This window comes from Rhinoderma darwinii, chromosome 5, assembly GCF_050947455.1.
Source record: "Rhinoderma darwinii isolate aRhiDar2 chromosome 5, aRhiDar2.hap1, whole genome shotgun sequence".
Classification (NCBI taxonomy): domain Eukaryota; kingdom Metazoa; phylum Chordata; class Amphibia; order Anura; family Rhinodermatidae; genus Rhinoderma; species Rhinoderma darwinii.
The window spans coordinates 104417462-104440568 of record NC_134691.1 but is presented as its reverse complement, the minus strand read 5'-3'; the positions used below and the strand labels follow the sequence as shown (position 1 = coordinate 104440568).

General features: G+C 42.3%; 1 protein-coding gene across 2 annotated transcripts in view; it reads right to left on the bottom strand.

Moving 5' to 3' along the window:
* Nucleotides 1-23107, bottom strand: part of ROCK1 (Rho associated coiled-coil containing protein kinase 1) — a 196074-nt gene that overhangs the window by 45047 nt on the left and 127920 nt on the right. For both annotated transcript variants that reach the window (XR_012847639.1, XM_075826366.1), the window contains exons 11-19: nt 21681-21747; nt 19527-19615; nt 17311-17359; nt 16991-17126; nt 13372-13463; nt 12697-12943; nt 7824-7930; nt 5709-5859; nt 2979-3139 (exon numbers count right to left, since the gene is read on the bottom strand). Coding sequence is in view for 1 of the 2 variants with exons in the window: in XM_075826366.1 (XP_075682481.1) it covers nt 2979-3139; nt 5709-5859; nt 7824-7930; nt 12697-12943; nt 13372-13463; nt 16991-17126; nt 17311-17359; nt 19527-19615; nt 21681-21747 (1099 nt within the window). In the remaining variant the exon portion in view is untranslated. The remainder of the gene's footprint in view (nt 1-2978; nt 3140-5708; nt 5860-7823; nt 7931-12696; nt 12944-13371; nt 13464-16990; nt 17127-17310; nt 17360-19526; nt 19616-21680; nt 21748-23107) is intronic.

Genomic DNA, 23107 nt, shown 5'->3' with positions numbered 1-23107 from the left:
TTTAAAAAGATACAAGCACATAGAAAAAATATTTTATTGAAATAAAAAAACAACCCTCATTAACCATTTTATTGAGAATAAAAAAAACGCCGTCATTGAAGTCCTCGAATCCGAAGTCCAACAACCGAACCTGTAAAAAAAACACAAACACAAAAATAATCAGTAACACATAAAGAAGCAAAATTATTATTCTTACCTATCCTGGGTCCAGCGCTGGAGCCGCAATGTCAACGAGCTGGGCCCTGTATCTAATCCTATCATGTGTGATACAGTCTGCTGAGCTGTGTATCTAATCCAATCATGTATGATACTGTCTGCTGGGCCCTATATCTAATCCGATCATGTGTGATACTGTCTGCTGAGCCACTGTATCTAATCCTATCATGTGTGATACTGTCTGCTGAGCCACTGTATCTAATCCTATCATGTGTGGTACTGTCTGCTGAGCCACTGTATCTAATCCTATCATGTGTGGTACTGTCTGCTGAGCCACTGTATCTAATCCTATCATGTGTGATACTGTCTGCTGAGCTGTGTATCTAATCCTATCCATAGTTTATAGGGTCGTAGTGCTATAGATATGCTATGCTGTCTCATATACACACTTTTTTTTGGGGCGGACACATATGTATTGGGGCTATTTCCCGGACATTTTAAGCCCTGAGGGTATGTTCACACGGCAGCGTCCGTTACGGCTGAAATTACTGTGCTGTTTTCAGGAGAAAACAGCACCGTAATTTCAGCCGTAATGGCATGTGCAGGCGTCTTTTGCTGCGTCCATTACGGACGTAATTGAAGCTGGTTTTCCATGGAGTCCATGGAAAACGGCTCCATTTACGTCTGAAGAAGTGACAGGCACTTTTTTACGCGCCGCCTTTTGACAGCGGCTCGTAAAAAAAATGACCGCCGGCACATCGTAAGACCCATTCAAATGAATGGGCAGATGTTTGCCGACGCTTTTGAGCCGCATTTTCGGACGTAATTCAATGCTAAAACGCCCGAATTACGTCCGTAAATAGTGTGTGTGAACCCAGCCTTAGTGACGCCCCGGATGCTAGTGCTGCATAGTTGGGTCACTTAGGAGACCCAGCGATGCAGCTGAAAGCGGACCGTCGGCCATGAGAAGTTTGTGGGGGGGGGGGCCCAGTAAGAATTTTTGCATCGGGGCCCATGAGCCTCTAGCTACGCCCCTGGTTAAAACCTTATATTTGCTCAAATGCGAACTTGACCTGAACCTGGTTTCCCCGATGCAACATTGGTTTAAAGCTATGGCGTTTGTTAAGTGGATCTACAAGAGTTCGGTACATTGGGAGATGTCGTGAAAGCTTATCTTGCGCTGGTATCTCACTCCAGCCAGTCTTTCAAGAATATCTTCCTCTGCTTCAGACATGTGTTGGAGGGGGTGTGGGGAGAGAGGTACTTACTTACATACTTGGTGGGAGTGTGGTTCTTACTTACATTGTTGGAGGGGGTGTGGGGAGAGAGGTTCTTACTTACATTGTTGGAGGGGGTGTGGGGAGAGAGGTACTTACTTACATTGTTGGAGGGGGTGTGGGGAGAGAGGTTCTTACTTACATTGTTGGAGGGGGTGTGGGGAGAGAGGTTCTTACTTACATTGTTGGAGGGGGTGTAGGGAGAGAGGTTCTTACTTACATTGTTGGAGGGGGTGTGGGGAGAGAGGTTCTTACTTACATTGTTGGAGGGGGTGTGGGGAGAGAGGTACTTACTTACATACTTGGTGGGAGTGTGGGGAGAGAGGTACTTACTTACATTGTTGGAGGGGGTGTGGGGAGAGAGGTTCTTACTTACATTGTTGGAGGGGGTGTGGGGAGAGAGGTACTTACTTACATTGTTGGAGGGGGTGTGGGGAGAGAGGTTCTTACTTACATTGTTGGAGGGGGTGTGGGGAGAGAGGTTCTTACTTACATTGTTGGAGGGGGTGTGGGGAGAGAGGTTCTTACTTACATTGTTGGGGGGGGTGTGGGGAGAGAGGTTCTTACTTACATTGTTGGAGGGGGTGTGGGGAGAGAGGTTCTTACTTACATTGTTGGAGGGGGTGTGGGGAGAGAGGTTCTTACTTACATTGTTGGAGGGGGTGTGGGGAGAGAGGTACTTACTTACATTGTTGGAGGGGGTGTGGGGAGAGAGGTTCTTACTTACATTGTTGGAGGGGGTGTGGGGAGAGAGGTTCTTACTTACATTGTTGGAGGGGGTGTGGGGAGAGAGGTACTTACTTACATACTTGGTGGGAGTGTGGTTTAGTCCACAATTTCTGGGTCACCGCCTTCAAATTGAAGACCGTGGACTCTGGTCTGGTTTTATGCTTCCTGCATATAGATCGTATCCCGGGTTATGGAAGAATGGTAGCGGGACATTCTTTTGGCGACCAAACTCATGATAGCCCGTAAATAGAAATATGCCAATATATTCTCAGAAGTAGAAATGATGAACCTGACTAATTTCTCGTATCAGATGAAAAAAGCATGGGCTATATAGAACGCACGCTTTAGAAATATTTAATTACAGGTAGATATACTGGACAAAGTTCTCAGATCCGCACACTCCACATGTGACCTCTCTCCCCTGACCGAATTCCTCTCCTATCTGAGGATTGTACTGGTTACGAAGTCTGACTGTCCCTCTTATTTACGTATCTCTCGTGACTGCACTGTTGCATATATTTTTGTATTCACACTGATATTATAGGAGTTTTAATTGAATATATTGATACATCACTTGCAGATTTTCTACTGTCAATTTTGTTTGTTACTGGAATTCTTTTGGTTCGGATTCCGTTGACTGCTCTTCACATGATTGCTCCATGTTGGAGTCTTTGCATTATGTCTATATATTGTTTTAAAAATTTAATACAAATTTTATTAGATACGACATAAGTGAGAAAACAGGGGTCACACTTTTTTTCCCCCCAAGGGGATAAATGGGGAAATAAAAAGAACTTAACACTAAAACATTTATACCTCTTCTTCCAGCCTCTCCTTCTGCTGAACAAGGTGTTCGGATTTCTGATGCGACTGTTTGAGGTCAAAATCCAGCATTGAACACCGCTTCTCTATCTCCATCCTCCAGCTCTCTGCTTTCTCCTTTGCAGCTCTTTCTGCTTTCACTTTCATTTCCATTTCTAAGACCAAATATAATATTGTAAGATGCAGGTAACGTCCAGTGATTAGAAGGGGTCAAACATGCAATACATGAGGTGTACAATGGACACTATTTCTAGTAAAGCAATGCAGAAAAACATGTCTACTTTGCAATAGAGGGGATGTTTGGCTTTATAAAGAAGTGCCACTTTTGTCCATGGGCCGTGTCTGGTATTGCAGCTCTGCCCCATTCAAGTGAATAGGGATGAGCTGCAATAGTGCATGGCCAGCTTAAAAGCTAGCATACAGTTTACAATTTTTATTTTTTTTAAATAAATCAATGTTTTAACTGATTTGAAACTGCTTTTAAAATGATTAAAACAGATTTTTAACTTTTTAAGATACAGCTTCTATGTATTCTGTATACATAGCTGTATCATTCTGTCAAAGCCGCGGCATTCAGTAGAGCTGAATGGACGGACGACTCGGCTGAAGCTGGTCCTGCGTGTCTCTTACAGACAGGATTCTGCTAATAATGATCACAGATATGATCATTATTAGTGGGATCCTGTGTGTAAGAGACACGCAGGACCTGCGCTCAGTCAAGCCATCAGTTCATCTGTACTGACAGCCACGGCTTTGACAGAACGATACAGCTTCAATATATACACAGGATACAAAGTAGTGTTTTTTTTAAAACTTAAAAAAAATAATAAATGTAAATTTAAAACTGGTTTAATATCAGATAAAACGTTTATTCAAAAAAATTATTTCTCTTCAAAATGTGTACACAGCCTTTAACAGTAGTAATCTTCAAGAAGTAGAAAAAATGTCTGCACGCATGATCCATACGACCTCCTGCGCCCATGAACCATACAACATTTACATACATACTTGTGAATTATCTTAGCTTTTCTTTTCCCAACACGCAGACTTTAGATTTGTTAAGTATCGTGGGTAATCAAACAAATACAAAAAGTGAGGACTGGCCATGCAGTCTGCAGGATCTTTGCATTGAAGGGGTTTTCCCACGTTAACAAATCACTAGGATTCTCAAAATGAAAGGACTGTGCTGCACTTTCCTGCACTGCAGACGGCTGTTCAGGGGAAAACTGGAGGGGCCGCAGTGCTAAAACAGGATCTTTTAGATTCCCACTCATCAGATGTGCCATAACATTCAATACTGGAAATAGCCCGTTAATAAGGAGTAGGTGAGCAGTTTAAAAGAACATCAAAGGTTAGGGCATAGTCTGAAGTCAGAAGTGCTTTAATTTGGGATGGAGTGCTGTAACTGCGCCACAACTTTGTTAATGAAACATGACACCCTGTGACTCAAGAGCGCTTAATCCAAGCCATGCGAAAAATAATCTCCAGGACCTGTTGGTGCCAGGTATGCATAAGACCACCGACTACCACCTCACCGGTAAAGTGTTATTGGCTCCAGCCTTTACAGCTCACAAGACATAAGATATATTTCATTAATAAAGGATGTTGTGTCAGCGACAGATCCGCTAGAAAACGACTACATCTGACACTCACTCAAAACTCATGCATGACTCGGACTTAATAGTATTGTCCCACTATTAATGAGAGTCCCTAGTGGCAACTAACACCTTGCCTTTTTTTTTTTTTTGCATTTACATATTAAAGTATTTTCTCTGTTGTTGCCTATGATGGTTTAGGTAGCAGCACTAATCGGTGGGCTGGCATCCAGTGTCCTGGCACCACTTATAGGGGTTAGACCAAAATTGCACGTTTTTGTTTGTTTAAAAGCCCTGTACTTCCCTAACTCATAGAAAGGTGATATTGGGATGTGGCAATGTGAATTTCTTCTGTGCGGTTTAATTATTCTTCCCCCATTGGTTTTTCCCTTCTCTGTGAGCAAACTGGGCGGAGCACACGTGACACCCATTTTACACTGGGAAACTACATTTTTGACAATTTACACAACAGGTTTGCTGCAGGTGTTACTCTATTGGGAGACATACTGTACAGTGCCTTCTGTGAGGTAACTATATCCCTATAACACACTACAAAGCAGAGGAGGAGAGCTGGAGAAGACAACCGCCAGTGAGGCATCCCGCTGAGGGAGCATCTTTTGAGACTTTGGGGCTGGAAACCTTATGCCAGAATGAATGGAGCAGCAATTTGCCATGCTTGCCCTGTGCAGGGAGGACCGGGAAACTGCACATGCTCCAACTCGCTGCATAGGGAGAGCTAGGGAGGCCATAGAAAACAACTGGGACAATCTGTCCATTCTTGATCGGCCAAGAGAAGAACTACTAAAGGACGTGTCCAGTAGCAACGAGGGGACAAAACTAATTTTGCATGGCTTATTTAGACGGACGAGTACTAAAAAAAAACCTGCTTGATTATAGAAAATTATATGTATTTGCAAAGATTATTGTTTTGACAAACCGGACACACAGCCATTAATGTGATCTTGGCAGCAATCCTTTAAACAGGTTTTTCATTGGAGACTTAATCACAGAAAACCTTTTATCCCTAAGCTCCGTGTATCCCCCTCTACCATATACTTCCAGCAGAGAGAGGAGAATAGGGAGGATAGACCCGACAGATCAGAATGCATAAACCAGAAAAGTCACTCACCACACATAGCCACCGACTTCTCTTCCTCAAAGGACTGGTGTTTGTCGCTCAGTCTCGCCTTTGTCACCTTATGCTCATTGAACTCCTGGTCCAACCGCTGTTGCAAAGATTTTAGCTGATAGTTCAGCTCTATCTCTAAATTGTTTTTTTCCTGTTACAATTAAAACACATTAATTCTCAAATGTACAAATCTCAACAATAATATGCTATGGAATAGAATGAAAAGCAATCTGAAGGTGGAACAACTTAAATGTCGAGTGTGAAAACCAAGTGCACAATAATGCAACAATCCTAAAAGGTTATCAGCAAAATCCAGTGTATAAACCGATGATCCAGCAGATCAAGATTCATTGTAACATTGCTGCACTTCATGTCTCAGTCAGGTGAAGAAACATTGAGGCTGGATTCACACGAGCATGTTCGGCCTCGCTGCGGGACAACTGTCCCGTATTGTAATCATGTTTTCAGTACGGGACAGTAGTTCTATGGAGAGGCAGGGACTCCTAGCGTCGTACATAACTATGATGCTAGGAGCCTGGCTCCCTGTGGTGTGTTCGGTCCGGGACTTGCGGCCGAAATACGTTCCGTCCTTTACGGACCAAACATGCTCGTGTGAACCCAGCCTAACTCAAAAATCCAATGTTTTGGCAGAATTCTGTCAGTAAAGATTTGTAAAGAAGATTTTTAAGCACCAATACCTTTTACATTTTTAATTTTTTTTTTTTTAAATCTGTCAAATGTTATTTTGTATATAGGAAGAGAAATTTGCATATTACATATGGCGATTAGTCTTAAAACTGTCACGCCAAACATGCGCAGTCCCATCCTACTGTATGCCTATACAGTTGCATACGTCTGCCATGGTCTATACTATTTTTTGCATACAGTTTTATTGATAACTGTAGTTAATACAGTTGAAGATGCAAGATCATGGTGTACACTGGCCAAAACGTATGGTTTATGTTCAACCATTAACGTCTAAGGGCATGTAAGCTTTAAATTAGGGGAATTTTCAAAAAAAAATTCTAGCCCTGGCACTAGCCCTATTGAAGGCTGCGTCTAACCTATGCACAATCACAGATGTCATTGAAATTTCCTTTAAATGTAGATCCTGTCCATCATGGCACAAGTTTTTGAGTTTGACATCCTATAAATTGTGTTCTGTTTATTAAAATAATAAATTATTTTTTACTTAAACAAAAATTATTTTTAATTGTTTGATCAGGAATGGAGTGTTAAAGAGGCTCTGTCACCACATTATAAGTGGCCTATATTGTACATGATGTGATCGGCGCTGTAACGTAGATCACAGCAGTGTTTTTTATTTAGAAAAACGATCATCTTTGACAGAGTTATGACCTATATTAGCTTTATGCTAATGAGTTTCGTAATAGACAACTGGGCGTGTTTTACTATATGGCCAAGTGGGCGTTGTACAACTCTCCATTCATTTACACAGCACATAGCGATATAGCTATATCTCTATGTGCAGCCACATAAACACACTATAACGTTACTGCAGTGTCCTGACAATGAATATATATTACCTCCAGCCAGAATCCTGACACTTCTGCAGCGTCTGTGTGATCTTTACAGCAAGGCAAGCGTAATCTCGTAAGATTACGATGTAACCGATCATTTAAAACGAGATTACGCTTGATGTGCTGTAAATATCACACAGATGCTACAGAAGTGTCAGGATTCTGAATAGACATCACGTCCTGGCTGGAGGTAACGTATATTCATTGTCAGGACACTTGAGTAACGTTAATGTGTGTGTATGTGGCTGCACATAGTGATCTAGTAAGATTACTATGTGCTGTGTAAATGAATGGGGAGAAGTGTATGACGCCGATTGGTCACTGATAGGTCAGCGTCATACACTTCTCTCCACAACGCCCACTTGGTCATAGAGTAAAACACGCCCAGTTGTCCATTAAGAAACTCATTAGCATAAAGCTAAAATAGGTCATAACTCCATCAAAAATGATCGTTTTTCTAAAGAAAAAAACACTGCTGTGATCTACATTACATCGCCGATCATATCATGTACAAGATAGGCCACTTATAATGTGGTGACAGAGCCTCTAAGTGACAAGTTCTTATATTACTCACTTTTTCTGACTTATTTAGAAGATCCAATCCCTCTTTCCTATCCATTTCCGCCCTTTCAAGTTTGTGTTTGAGATGCTTTAATTCTTCTTGCAATGATGTCATTCTCGCTGTATAAAAAGACAGTAAGTAATAAAAGATGTACAACTACTAAACAGCAGAACAGTATTTACAGCAAACCTACAAAGCTTTAATAGAGAGCTGAAATCACTGCAGAAACATACAAGGAAAATAGATCACCACCACGAAGAGGGAATCAGATTTCCTTGCTTTTTAAGAAATTAAAAGCAGCTTTAGACATTCCATAACGGTTTGTACACACTGGATAGCCTAGCAGCATACTCATCCAGAACATAAGGACCATCCGTAGAGAACAATGCTCCGTTTGATACCAGCACCACGAGCTACCCACCAGACTGAAATTAATAGCGCCCTTATCAAATTAAGCTTTTATTTAATGCCATACATTAGGCAAAGACATGCTGTTCTGTCTTCTTATCCATCTATGTCATATTTGTGAAATAAAAATATTACATTATGTCGGATATTATCATATGCAGTTCACCGCCTGGAAGAACGATTAAAAAGTAAGTTTATTGGTTAAATTCATAAAATTGTGGCTCTACTAGCCGTTGATGCCAGACCAGGCTAAAGCAAGAGATTGCGACACGATAGGTGGTGTGGAGTGATAAATGTCTCCTTCACCCCAAAGAAACCACCTATCTATTTATTGTATAATAACGCTATATCTTTGCCATTAATAATTGTCTATCTAAATCCTAAATCCAGGGATTTAGGATTTAGATAGACATTTATCACTCCACACCACCTATCGTGTCGCAATCTCTTGCTTTAGCCTGGTCTGGCATCAACGGCTAGTAGAGCCACAATTTTATGAATTTAACCAATAAACTTACTTTTTAATCGTTCTTCCAGGCGGTGAACTATATTGAATATTGAACGACATACACTATCTAATTTCAGTGAATCTATATATTATCATATGCAACCAATACAGATATATTCTTAAATTAACATTACAGTAGAATGAATTTAGTTTGTCCTCATAACTGTGCATTTGAAGACTGACCATCTAAAAGAAGTCTTCGGAATGCTATGTAAAGAAGGATTTCATTTTCGGCAAATAAATGTTATTCCTTGTGTAAGGAAGAAAGGGATACAATTTCCCGATATACCCTGTAAAATCATGAGGAATTAATAAAGATCTTAGCTTGCTGTGATTCAATAGGAACCTTCATTGTTTTTCAACCTGGGTGTCCATATCTCGCCCTCTCCAATTCACTGAAACTTTATTGGCAGGACCAAATACACATTCGCTTTGCCAAAGCAATTAAGAAGTAAGGGAAAGGTTTTGCACACCTTGTCTTTCAGTATCTCAATGGCTTGTTTAAAGCTTCCTGATTGGTTGATTTCTAGGCCCAGGTAGGTGTACCTGTCAGTCGCTGTAAGTGGTCCTTTATTTAGCGTGAAGGAAAGATGCCTGGGGGATTTGGAGTTTCTCCTCTGGAACACCATGGTGTTGGTTCTCTTTATATTGATGGGTAGTGCCCACGTGGAGATTAATTTTTCCAGGATTTGCAGGTTGTCTTGGGAGACCTTTCTCGGTTGGTGATAGCAGCAGAAGGTCATCTGCATACAACAGAAATTTCACCTGGGTGTCATGGAGGGCGAGACCTGGTGCTGAGGAGGATTCCAGAGCTGTGGCCGGCTCATTGATGTAGATGTTGAAGAGCGTTGGACTGAGGCTGCAGCCTTGTCGGACTCCTCGGCTCTGCTGGAAATCAGCCGTTCTTTTCCCTTTTACCTTCAACGCGGCATTTGTTCTCTGTGTAGGAGCTTCTGATGACGTCATCGGTTTTACCTCCTATTCCGCTCTCTAGCAGTTTCAGGAATAGGCCCGGGTGCCACACTGAGTCGAAGGCCTTTTCTTTCTTTTTTTTAACTCATATTATAGAGCAATAAGCACAATACAATTAGTGTATCAATAAATAAATGATGGCATCACATCAAGTGTACACATACTGAATAGAGCACAATTGAAAGATGAGACTGAGCGTCCGGTCACACCGGAGGGAACACTCATTCCCATATAATTGTAAAATACACAGCGTGGATCAGTATGTTACGAATGACATAAAACATAGGATATGGAAACAATTTCAATAAAACGTAACTGAACATAAACAGAACTTCTGCACACGCGAGTTGCGCACTCAATGTATCATCACATTTGCGACGTATAATTAGCGTCTGAGGCCATTTAAAGTCCACAAAACAGGCGTATATCTTGCCATGCTTTGTATTGTGGACGTGGCTCTTGAGGAGGCTGCGCAGGGTGTAGATGTGGTCAGTGGTTTGGCATGAACCCAGCTTGGCTTTGGTTGACGACATTGTGCTGGGTGAGGAAGCGGAGGATTCTCTTATTCAGGATGCTGTTGAACAGTTTCCCCAGGTTGCTGCTGACACATATCCCTCGGTAGTTGGCTGGGTCGTACCTGTCCCCACTCTTGTGGATTGGTGTTATAAGGCCGTGGTTCCAGATTTGAGGGAAGTAGCCGGCACTCAGCACTATATTGAATAGTTTTACTATTGCGGCCTGTATTTTTGGCGGGCTGTGTTTTATCATTTCTGGTGAGATTCTGTCTAGGCCGCTGAATTTTTTTACACCTTATGCCTGAGGTTCTCTCTATTACTTCATGCAGTGTTATTGGTGTATCCAGGGTTTTTTTTAAAATCTATCAGTGTTTCCTCCATTGCCTTCAATTTTGTTATGATTTGTTTTTCCATTGGGATATCTTTGTAGAGGTCCTTGAAATATAGGAGACAGATGTTGCTGTTTTGGATGTGAAGGTTGTTTTTCTTACAATTATTGCCCATGCGTTTCCATAATTCTCGGAACGAGTTGTCATGGAGGGCATCTTGAAGTCGGTGAAGAAGTTTAGTGGAGATGTAACTTTGATTTTTCTTTCGGAGGATGGTCTTGTATTGCCTCTGTATGTTGCTATCGGCCTCCTTCAGACTGGTGTTGTTTGGGTCTCCGTGCTTCTTATTTGAGGCAGTTCTTAGGGTCTTCCGTACTTCTTTGCACTCAGTCAATCAACCATTGGGATGTATTTCTCGTGGCCTCTTGTAGTCACATCTTTTCAAGTCAGAACCCACTGCTATGATATAAAATATATTATTTAGGTCTTTTACGGCTTGATTTACCCCTCCTGGGTCTGTCTCATACACCTTGTTGTAGAGGTTGTGAAGCATCTCCTGCACTTCTGGTCTGTTGAGTCTCTATATTTTATAGTCGACATCTTGGACCATTTAAAAGATGGGGAGAGGTTGTAAGGGCCAGTCTGATGCGGTTTTAGTGCAGATGGTTTGTTTGTGGATTTGATGTATATAAGTAAATGGTTGTGATCTGACAGGTGCGTTTGTGGAGTAACTGAGTGCACCAACATTTGCAGGGTCCATCTGTGATGGCATAGTCTACTACAGTACTGCCTACATGGGAGTTTAGTGTATATCTTCCTAAAGAGCCTCCCTTGGTGCGGTCATTCAGTATGTGGAGTCCTAAGCTACATAGATTCAATCCTTTTTCCCCACTTTTGTTGACTGTACTGTCATAGCGGTTTCTCTGTGTGTATGGAGCTATGACAGTCAGCCTCCAAATATGAAGAGGTTTCCATCATTGGTCAGGTAGTATTTTTCTCTCACTGTTCTTGCATTCAGGTCTCCATAAATGAGAACATTGCGCAGGGTCTGGAAATGGGCGGCTTCCCTTTGTAGAATATCAAAAGCTGTCTGGGTTGGAGTACGGGGACTCTGGCGGTGCGATGTACGTTGTGCAGAGGTACATGTCCGACTGAGAGGTGAGGATGGAGCTGCCTATTCTTATCCAGATGTGGCTGTCTCGTCGCGACACTGCTTTGATCTGCTCATGGAGCTCCTTTTTGTACCAGACTAATATTACTTCTGAACACCGGCCCTGTTTGAGGTTTTTATTTTTCAGGGCAGGGACAGAGATTTCCTTGTATCCCGTGGGCAGCAGGTATTCATTCTCTGTCCTGGCCCATGTTTCCAGGAGGATTTGTATATCGTTATTTTTCTGTCTTTGGTTGAAGTCTGGATCGTTAATTTTGCATCCAACGGCTGAGGCGTTGAATATTCCAGCTGTTGATTATAAAGGACGTCATTGTGTGTCCATATATATGTATTGTAGATATTCTTGTGTTGTACAGTCACATACGTTTTCTACAAAAAGTGCTGAGCAGGTTCTTTATCTCCTCCATGTCTCTGCTCTGCATGTCTCTGTGTGAGGCAGGTGTTTTCCTCCATGGCTTTTGCCTCTGTTGGTCTGACCTTGGGTAAAGCGGTTTTCCTCCTGGGTGTAGTGAGGTGTATGAAGTTTGAGGTCTTTTGATTGCTAGTGATGTCTCCATGTTTTGTCTTTGGCTGGTGTGGGACCCAGGTCTGGGGTGTCTGTTGAGCACAAAGTCTTTGTTCTTTGGACAGAAGGCTGACCCCTCGTTTGTTGAAGTGTTTGTCGTCATACAGGTGGTGATGCTCTATGGAGAAGTGTTGTGACAGGCTGACGTTTGACATTGAGCTGTCTATATCTCTATATATCAGAGCAGTTTCTTCTAACAAACCATGAACCTGTATGTCCATCACTTGACCAGGACAGAATTTTAACCTCTGGAAGTAAACAATAAAAGTTCCTATTGAATGACCGCAAGCAGATATCTTGAAAACCATAAGGAATTTATACAGAAAGTATATTTAAAGAGTTATATAACATTTCATTATACAAAGAATAGTCTTTATTTTCTCAAACTGGATCACTTTAAGGATATGCAATAATCACCTTGTAGATCTCCAATAAGTTCTGATCCTTGATTTCTGTCCCGCCTCTCCGAATCTAAGGCCGCTTGTAGTTGAAAAAAATCCTTTTCCACTTGTAATTTGGCACTTTCCAATAGTCGACACCTATCCTGAAATTCACGATGAAGTGCTTCCAATTGAGAAATAGTCTTGCCCATCTCATTCTGGCTTTTCTTCAGCCGTGCAGCTGTATCCGACTCTGTTCTTAAGGAATCATTGGCCTCTTCCAACTGGAAACAAAAACCGAACAGATTTTTCACCATTTCTATAAAAAATATTTGTATATTACTTACATTGTTTATATAGCACCAACATATTACGCAGTGCTGTACAGAAGCAGTCACTCACTGTCCTCAGTGGGGCACACAATTTAAAATTCCCTATTTGTATGTTTATGGAGTGTGAGAGGAAACTGGAACACCTGGCGTAAACCCACACAAATCCGGGACCACACAAACTCCATGCAGATGTTGTCCTTGGTCAGATTCGAAAATACAAGAGAGAATTATCACCCCAAAACAAAGATCTGGGGACAATGTTCACAAAAAGTCTCTGTCCTCTCTTTTATAATATAACATTTATTTTTTTTATTTTCGTTTTTAGCTTTGACAAGTTCATTACTAAAATAATGTAAACCGTGAATACACGGACCACTTACTTGCTTCTGTAACTGTGATATTTTTTCATTTGTCATCTGAGAATTCTGACTTATCTTTCGAAAATCTTCCAATTGGTCTTTTAACGTTGATACTGTACAAAGATTTGGGAAACCAGAATAGTCAAATATACATCCTATTTTTTACTTCTGTATCACTAGGAACCATTACGGACTGCTCTAAACAAATCAATAATATATTAAGATTTACACTGTACTCTTCCCCTAGAGCACTCATGGCCCATATACATGGCAGTACAATACAGTTGAATATCAAAACACATTTATTTTATCACATTAGAAAAAGGGAGAAGGGAGGTCGACAGAGATGCTGGTCAAATAAACGATTATCTGGCATACAATTAGGGCTGGCCAATGAAGAGAAAAAAATAACTAAACCGAACTTCAGCGCAATAAACCAACGACATCCTGGATATTTTTTTTTTTTTTTAAAAAACGCTCTTCCCTGTTTTAACTATCTGCGTCCTCAGGACGCAGCTACAGTTAAATCCAATGGTAGAGCAGGGAGCCGTAAGGTCCCTGCTCTACCATTCACTATGTATCACTGGACACTCACAGCTTGGCACAGACAGGAGCGAGGCAGTGATGTCATTGTGCCTGTCTGAGCCGAGGTTAGGTATATATTTGATTAGGCACTATTGGGGCTGTGTGGAGGCAGCTATGGGGGCGCAGCTATTGAGGTATTATACTGTTTGGAGCGCACCTGTAGGGGGCATTACAGGTGTGGAGGGCAGTTAAATGGGGCATTACACGGTGTGGAGGGCAGTTAAATGGGGCATTACACGGTGTGGAGGGCAGTTAAATGGGGCATTACACGGTGTGGAGGGCAGTTAAATGGGGCATTACACGGTGTGGAGGGCAGTTAAATGGGGCATTACACGGTGTGGAGGGCAGTTAAATGGGGCATTACACGGTGTGGAGGGCAGTTAAATGGGGCATTACACAGTGTGGAGGGCAGTTATGGGGGCATTACACGGTGTGGAGGGCAGTTATGGGGGCATTACACGGTGTGAAGGGCAGTTATGGGGGCATTACACGGTGTGGAGGGCAGTTAAGGGGGCATTACACGGTGTGGAGGGCAGTTATGGGGGCATTACACGGTGTGGAGGGCAGTTATGGGGGCATTACACGGTGTGGAGGGCAGTTATGGGGGCATTACACGGTGTGGAGGGCAGTTATGCGGGCATTACACGGTGTGGAGGGCAGTTATGCGGGCATTACACGGTGTGGAGGGCAGTTATGCGGGCATTACACGGTGTGGAGGGCAGTTATGCGGGCATTACACGGTGTGGAGGGCAGTTATGCGGGCATTACACGGTGTGGAGGGCAGTTATGCGGGCATTACACGGTGTGGAGGGCAGTTATGCGGGCATTACACGGTGTGGAGGGCAGTTATGCGGGCATTACACGGTGTGGAGGGCAGTTATGCGGGCATTACACAGTGTGGAGGGCAGTTATGGGGGCATTACACGGTGTGGAGGGCAGTTAAGGGGGCATTACACGGTGTGGAGGGCAGTTATGGGGGCATTACACGGTGTGGAGGGCAGTTATGGGGGCATTACACGGTGTGGAGGGCAGTTATGGGGGCATTACACGGTGTGGAGGGCAGTTATGCGGGCATTACACGGTGTGGAGGGCAGTTATGCGTGCATTACACGGTGTGGAGGGCAGTTATGCGGGCATTACACGGTGTGGAGGGCAGTTATGCGGGCATTACACGGTGTGGAGGGCAGTTATGCGGGCATTACACGGTGTGGAGGGCAGTTATGCGGGCATTACACGGTGTGGAGGGCAGTTATGCGGGCATTACACGGTGTGGAGGGCAGTTATGCGGGCATTACACGGTGTGGAGGGCAGTTATGCAGGCATTACACGGTGTGGAGGGCAGTTATGGGGCATTACACGGTGTGGAGGGCAGTTATAGTAGTATTATACTGTGTGGAGGGCAGTTATAGTGGTATTATACTGTTTGGAGGGCAGTTATAGTAGTATTATACTGTGTGGAAGGCAGCTATTGGGGCATTATATTGTATAGAGGCAGCTATGGGGGTATTATACTGTGTGGAGGGCCGTATAGGGGCATTATACTGTGTGGATGGTAGCTATGGAGGCAATGTACGGTGTAGGGGCAGCTATGCGGGCATTATACTGTGTGGGGACAGTGTCAGGAGGTATATTATATACAGTAGTATACAGCAGGCTCAGGGAAAAAATCGTAATACAATGGCACAGCATGCAAATAGGAGTTATGGCCTGCAAAAACAGGTGACGCCTAAAATATCGTTCATTAACCCCTTAACGCACCATGACATACCGGCACGTCATGGTGCAGGGGGAGAAATATGGAGCGCGCTCACAGGCTGAGGGCGCTCCATACGCTGCGGGTGTCGGCTGTGTTTTACAGCTGACACCTGGGACTAAATGCCAGGAACAGCGATCGCTGTTCCTGGCCGTTTAACCCCTCAAGTGCTGCGGTCAATCGTGACCCCAACATCTGAGGCGTTAGAAGAGGGGTGCCCATCCGACAGCTCATCAGCGGCCCCTAAGTGCGTTCGAGGGTCGCCTAATGAGGGCCTCCAGGACTGCCTACACTCTGCCTCTGTTAAAAAAAAAAAAACAACAACACCTTTTCCCATTTTTCCTCTAAAGTAATGTAAAAAATAAAGAAACAAAACTAAATTGGTATCGCTGCGTCCGTAAAAAGTCTGAACTACAACATAGCATTATTTAATTTGCAGGGTGAACGCCGTAAAAATAAAACACCAGTTGTTTTTTGGTCAACTTCGCAACAAAAAAAAATAAATAAAAAAAAATACTAAATTAATTATATATATATAGATCAAAAAGTCGTATGTACAAAAAAACGGTACCAATACAAACCACAGCTCGTGCCACAAAAAATAAGCCCTCAAACCGCCCAAAAAAAAAAAAAAAGTAGTGGCTTACAGAATGTGGTGACAATTTTTTTTTTTTCTAAGTTTTTTCTTTGTAAAAGGCGTGAAACATTAAGAAAACTATATAAATTTGCTATCACCGTTATTGTATCGACCAGCAGAATAAAGTTAAATTGTTGCTATTGATGCACGATGAACGACGTAAAAACTAAATCCAAAAGAAAACGGAGGAATCAGTTTTTTCCAATTACACCCCACAAAGAACTTTTTTTCCGTGTCCCAGTGCATTATAGGATACTTTAAATAGTACCAGTAGAAACTACATCTCCTCCCGCAAAGAAATAAGCCCTCACACCACTCCATTGACGGAAAAATCAAAACGTTATGACTCAGAAGGCGGGGAGTGTGAAAAACGAAAATAAAAAAAATGCCTTGGACTTTAAGGGGTTAATCGTAAACGAGGTTATATTTTCAAATCGTGATTTTGATTTCGGTCATAATCGCCCAGCCCTATGTACAATCTGTTTTCATTCACCTACCGTAGTTTAAAATGACTGAGCGAATTCACTTTAATTGGTAATCCAGTTCAAATGTGATAAATCGATCCTACTCAGTTAACTCCTGATGACCCAATTCAGAGCCCACATTGACCAGACTGACCATGTACCAAGCAATTAGCCTGAGTTACAACAAAAGGGTTAACTTGCCTTCATTTTCTACATTCCTCCGCTTTTCGCTCTCTTGCTCGGCCTTTCTTTGGTATTCATTCATTCGGTGCTGTAACATCATCTTTTCCTTCTCAATTTGAGACACAACCGATTCCAAGTTTTTTCTCTGATTGCCCTAAAATTATAAACCGTGAATGATTGTACCTTACATAATAATATATTTTAAGCTGGTATGAGCAGATTTCTATCCATCAATTGCATGACTGAATATGTGACGTTCAGCCAAGAGAACGATGAAATACATTAAAAGAACATAGTTGCGCACGCTAAGCTTCAAGAAAAGTCAAAAGAAAGCTTACTTCTTCATCCAGTTCTTTCATTATCTTGTCTAGTTTAATGTTAGACAACCTATATCATAGGAACAGAAAAATATGTATGTATTAAATCAAAACATGCTACACAAGATATTTAAAAAAAATACAAACAAACGAAAAAAAATGACCTCATTCAGACGGGCAAACTGCAACCGCATTATACAGTTCATATTCTGTTTTTCACACCTGGACCCCTTCACGGTTCTACTGAACCAAACTTACAGTATGAGTCCTCATGTACATGACTACATTGGTTTTGCGGTCTGCAATACCACAGGTTCGTTGCGGTCCGTCGGACCGAAAAAAACTTTGTTGCACACACAGGTGTCTCAGGATTCACAACAATTTCACCAGCGGTTTGAACCCGCACCGTAAATGGACATGTTATGAGTTCTTGCCATCCAGATTCGCAGCCCCAGCACGATCCATAGAAACCACGGTAGTGTTCATGTGGCACAATTTATCCGCAAAAATGTGGATAAATTGCAGTCGCAAAAGCACAGTCATGTCCATGAAACCTTATAGCTTGGTTCAGAAGGACCATGTTGGGTCTGGATACTACATCCAAAAAATAGACTATTAAAAAAGGGAGCAATGCGCGGCCTAAGATTGAATAGTGTACCACTGCAGAATACTAGTTCAGATTACAAACCCTTAATAAATTAACCCTAACCAATTACGTAATTCACCTAATCTTCTAGTAGAATCATTTCAGATTTTGATCAAGCCTACATCAAATTTACCTATGTAAAACATGAAGGGTAGTAAAAACCCAAACTATAATGGTTTTGTGCGGCAACACTAAAAAATTAGATGTCCTATAGAAAAACTCATCTTGTACACCCTAGTGATGACGTTTGATGGTACGGAGTAATGTTCACAACCATCTGAAGTGAGCATAGTTTTTGTACAAGGCATTGTATATGATATACACAGTCGAGTCACATTATTATACTTTGGGCGTCGGCAGCACGCAGGCCATGAAGGAAGTGATGTGTCGTGGGCTGGCTTGGTGGGTATATAAGGTGTGCGATAGGCTGTCTCAACACATCATTCGTTGTTGCAATAGGTAAAATGGGCAATTTATCTGAGTTGCAAAAAGGGATGATTATTGGCTTTCGGGCCAAGGGTGGCAGTATTTCTCAAATAGCGCAGTGCATCGTGAGTGGACAAAATGGCACCATTGGGAATAACTGATGTGGAAACTGGAGCACCACGTGCCACTGATGTGAGAGGTGAATGTCGGCTACAAAGGTGCGCGAGGGCCGAACGACACGCTACAGAGGAGCAGCTCCCCGTAAAAATCAACCAGGGGGCTACAGACATGTGTCTAACTCACCAGTTCAGCTAGCCCTACTGCGTATGGGGCTCCGAAGCAGATGGATGATCACTGCTCCTATGCTAAAGGTGCATCGGAAAAAAAGGTTTCAATTAGCACGGTAGTATCGGAATTGGACCACCGATGACTGGCAAAGGATTGCCTTCTCCGATGAGTCACGTTTTCTGCTTCGTCGAATGGATGGACGTTGGCGGGTCAAGCGAAAAACATCAGGGAACAAACACCCTGCAACCATTGCTGGAAGAACACAAGCTGGTGGCGGCAACGTTATGGTCTGGGGAATTATTTCATGGCATTCTCTGGGCCCACTCATCCATGTGGAAGGCACTCTGAACCGATTTGGGTATGAATCCAACGTTGCAGATCATGTCCACCAATACATGTGGTTTGTCTTCCCTGGGGCAGATGGACTCTTGCAGCAAGACAATGCGACAAGTCACACGGCTAGAAATGTCCAATAGTGGCTGGAAGAGCACGACCAGGACTGCCAAGTACGTCCCTGGCCCCCTAATTCGCCAGACTTGAACCCAATTGAGCATCTGTAGGACCACCTCGATAGTCTTGTTCGCTCTATGGATTCTCCCCCACACATCCTCCAGCAAATGTGAGATGCACTGCAGTCAGCATGACGCCAGATACCGGAGACAACCTACCAGCACCTTATTGAGTCACTCCTAGCCCGTCTAGCTGCTGTCTGTGCTGCACATGGCGGTTACTCTGGATACCAGCTAGTGTTCATAATAATGTGACACGACTGTGTATGTACCCAGACAGTATGCATAATTGAAATACTTTTCATTTCCATTTTACAAAACTGAAAGTTATGTGTTAAAAGTATCGAAATGTGACAAGAATAGTTTACCTGCACTTTTGTTCCATCTCATCTTTTAATTGCATCTCATTATGTAACTGCTCTTCAAGTTGATATATGCTCTTCTGCAAATTCTCCACCTGAACATAAACATACGTTTATCAGTAACCATATATTTAAAGACTACGTACACCTTTGGAAGGAGTTTTTTTAATTTTTAAAATCAATGAATTGTGTGTTTATAAGCAACTTTCAAATTGACTTAATTTTTAAAAAAAAGTTTACTTTTTACAACATAGCTTCTATGTATCCTGTATACATAGAATCTCTATCGTTCTCTCTCAGACGAACTCGTTACTTCAGCTGAATGGACAGCGGGTCCTGTGCATCTCTGACACACAGGATCCAGCTAAGTTATGAACGTAGATGTGATCGTTATTAAATGGATCCTGTGTGTCACTGAGAAGTCAGTTTAGCTGAACTGACGAAATCTGAAGTGACAAAATAATACAGCTTCTATGTAATATAGGACACATAAAAACGATCTAAAAAAAAAACAACTTATCTACCGTAAGTAAAAAAGAAAAAGTAAAAAAATTAATAGAAGCAATTTTGAAAGCTGCTTAAACACAATATATACATTCATTTAAAGTGTTCCTATACTTTAACTTTTGATACGTCAGAAGTTTTGATAGGTGGTGGTCCGAGCACTGAGACACCCACCGATCACTAAAAAGAAGCGGCAGAAGCGATCAGGTGAGCGATGTGCCGCTTCGTTTCTGCTCGGCTTTCATCGGAAAGCTGAGAAAGCAGTATACAGACTAAGGCCTCATGCACACGACCGTATTTTTTCCCACCCGTAAATACGGGTCCGGTGCCACACGCATTCAACCCGTTTTGCACCAGTATTTACGGACCCGTGCCCGTAAATATGGGTCCGGTGTTACCAGTATTTCACCCGTATTTACGGGCACGTTTTTGGCTGCAAAATAGCACTGCACTAATCGGCAGCCCTTCTCTCTATCAGTGCAGGATAGAGAGAAGGGACAGCCCTTTCTGTAATAAAAGTTAAAGAAATTCATACTTACCGGCCGTTGTCTTGGTGACGCGTCCCTCTCTTCACATCCAGCCCGACATCCCTGGATGACGCGGCAGTCCATGTGACCGCTCCAGCATGTGATTGGCCTGTGATTGGCTGCAGCGGTCACATGGGCTGAAACGTCATCCAGGAATGTCGGGCCGGATGTCGAGAGGGACGCGTCACCAAGGCAACGGGCGGGAGACCGGACTGGAGGAAGCAGGAAGTTCTCGGTAAGTATGAACGTCTTTTGTTTTTATTTTTTTACAGGTTGATGTATATTGTGATCGGAAGTCACTGTCCAGGGTGCTGAAAGAGTTACTGCCGATCAGTTAACTCTTTCAGCACCCTGGACAGTGACTATTTACTGACGTCGCCTAGCAACGCTCCTGTAATGACGGGTGCACACATGTAGCCACCCGTCATTACGGGAGCTCCATAGACTTCTATGGGCTGTCCGTGCCGTTATTACGGCCTGAAATAGGACATGTTCTATCTTTTTCAACGGCACGGGCACCTTCCCGTAAGAAAACGGGAAGGTACCCGTGGCCAATAGAAGTCTATGAGCCTGTTATTACGACCCGTGATTACGACCCGTAATAACGGGAGTTTTTACAGTCGTGTGCATGAGGCCTTAGACTTTCTAGCGAGCAAGTACACAGCTCGCTTGGCTTTCTGAGGAAAGCAGAGCAGAAACTAAGCGGAACAGGGCTCACCTGCGGCTTTGTTTTTTAGATCAATTTCAAATCAAACTTTTTTTGAAAGTAAAGATACACTTTAATAATAAAAAAAAATGCTTACAATAAGGTGTACACTCCTTTAAACTACCCAGCAGTTCGGCATAGTACTTAGGTGTGAAATCATTCAGGAAGTTACTGCACGCATGATTTAAGAAAAGGTAAAACAATGAGAAAATAAAAACTACTATGGGAATTTTATTGTAGATTTTGTTACAAATACCCAGAAGATTTTCTATTCAGAACACTAGAAACGCACTTTGACTGTATCACTTAAATTTTGTATGTAAAGAAGTGTATTACATACACATTTGTATTCTATTTTATGTATATTCTATCTATAGAAGACAATGCAGAAAACAAGTAAGAAGCCAAACTACTCAAACATACCAGGTTTTTATCTACTTTGGAATTGGATCTATTGTCATCAGCACTTGAAGCAGGGTCAGATAAATACCTGAAAAACAATAAGAAGCAAAGATGCATTGTAAAGAAAGGTTGGAAACTTCACATAATGTGTCTCTAGAACAATACTATTTTACATACACATTTTTTGAGAGGTTATATTTTTGCCATTTTTCCAAAAAAAGGAGAAACACACTTAAAGAGGCTCTGTCACCACATTATAAGTGGCCTATCTCCTACATAATCTGATCGGCGCTGTAATGTAGGTGACAGCAGTGTTATGACCTATTTTCGCTTTATGCTAATGATTTTCTCAATGGACAACTGGGCGTGTTTTACAATTGACCGAGTGGGCGTTGTACAGAGTGTATGACGCTGACCAGTCAGTGACCAATCAGCGTCATGCACTTCTCTCCATTCATTTAGTCAGCACATAGGGATCCTTTTAGATCGCTATGTGCTGTCTTATACTAACACATTAACGATACTGAAGTGTTTAGACAGTGAATAGACATTCCACGGGATGTCTATTCACAATCCCGGCACTTCGTTAATGTTTCTGTGGTAGTTACAGCAGAGCAAGCGTAATCTCATTGTAACCTGTCATTTACAGCGTGATCTCGCGAGATCACGCTTGCTCTGCTGTAACTACCACAGAAAAATTAACGAAGTGCCGGGATTGTGAATAGACATCCCGGGGAATGTCTATTCACGGTCTAAACACTTCAGTATCGTTAATGTGTTAGTATAAGACAGAACACAGCGATCTAAAAGGATCCATATGCGCTGAGTAAATGAATGGAGAGAAGTGCATGATGCTGATTGGTCACTGTCATACACTCCTCTGTACAACGCCCACTTGGTCAATAGTAAAACACGCCCAGTTGTCCATTGAGAAACTCATTAGCATATAGCTAAAATCGCTAATAACATGGTGAAATAGATCTTTTTTTAAATAAAAAGCACTGCTGTCACCTACATTATAGCGCCCATCTCCTTATGTAGGAGATACGGCACTTATAATGTGGTGACAGAGCCTCTTTAAACAAATCCAAGTCATAAGCAGGTTGAATACATACATACATACATACATAGGTCAATCAGTTGATCGAGCAAAAAAAAGGAAAACAGGTACATTTCTAATTCACATAAGTCAAATTGGACAAAATAGGTGAACGTTTAATAAAAAAAAAAATTAAAAAAAATAAAGAGCCTGTTCTGAATATCAACCCTTGTACACAGCCACCAGTACACAAACCGTTCTCCCTAGTCAGACCAAAAAAAACATTAACATCAGTAGGAGAGCCCCTAAAAAGTCAAAAAGGCATGTTTCCAAATCTTTACACTGGATCTACAGGTGTGGCGGCCAGAGTACCTTGTAATACGAAACGTAGGATTTAAAAGGGAACTTG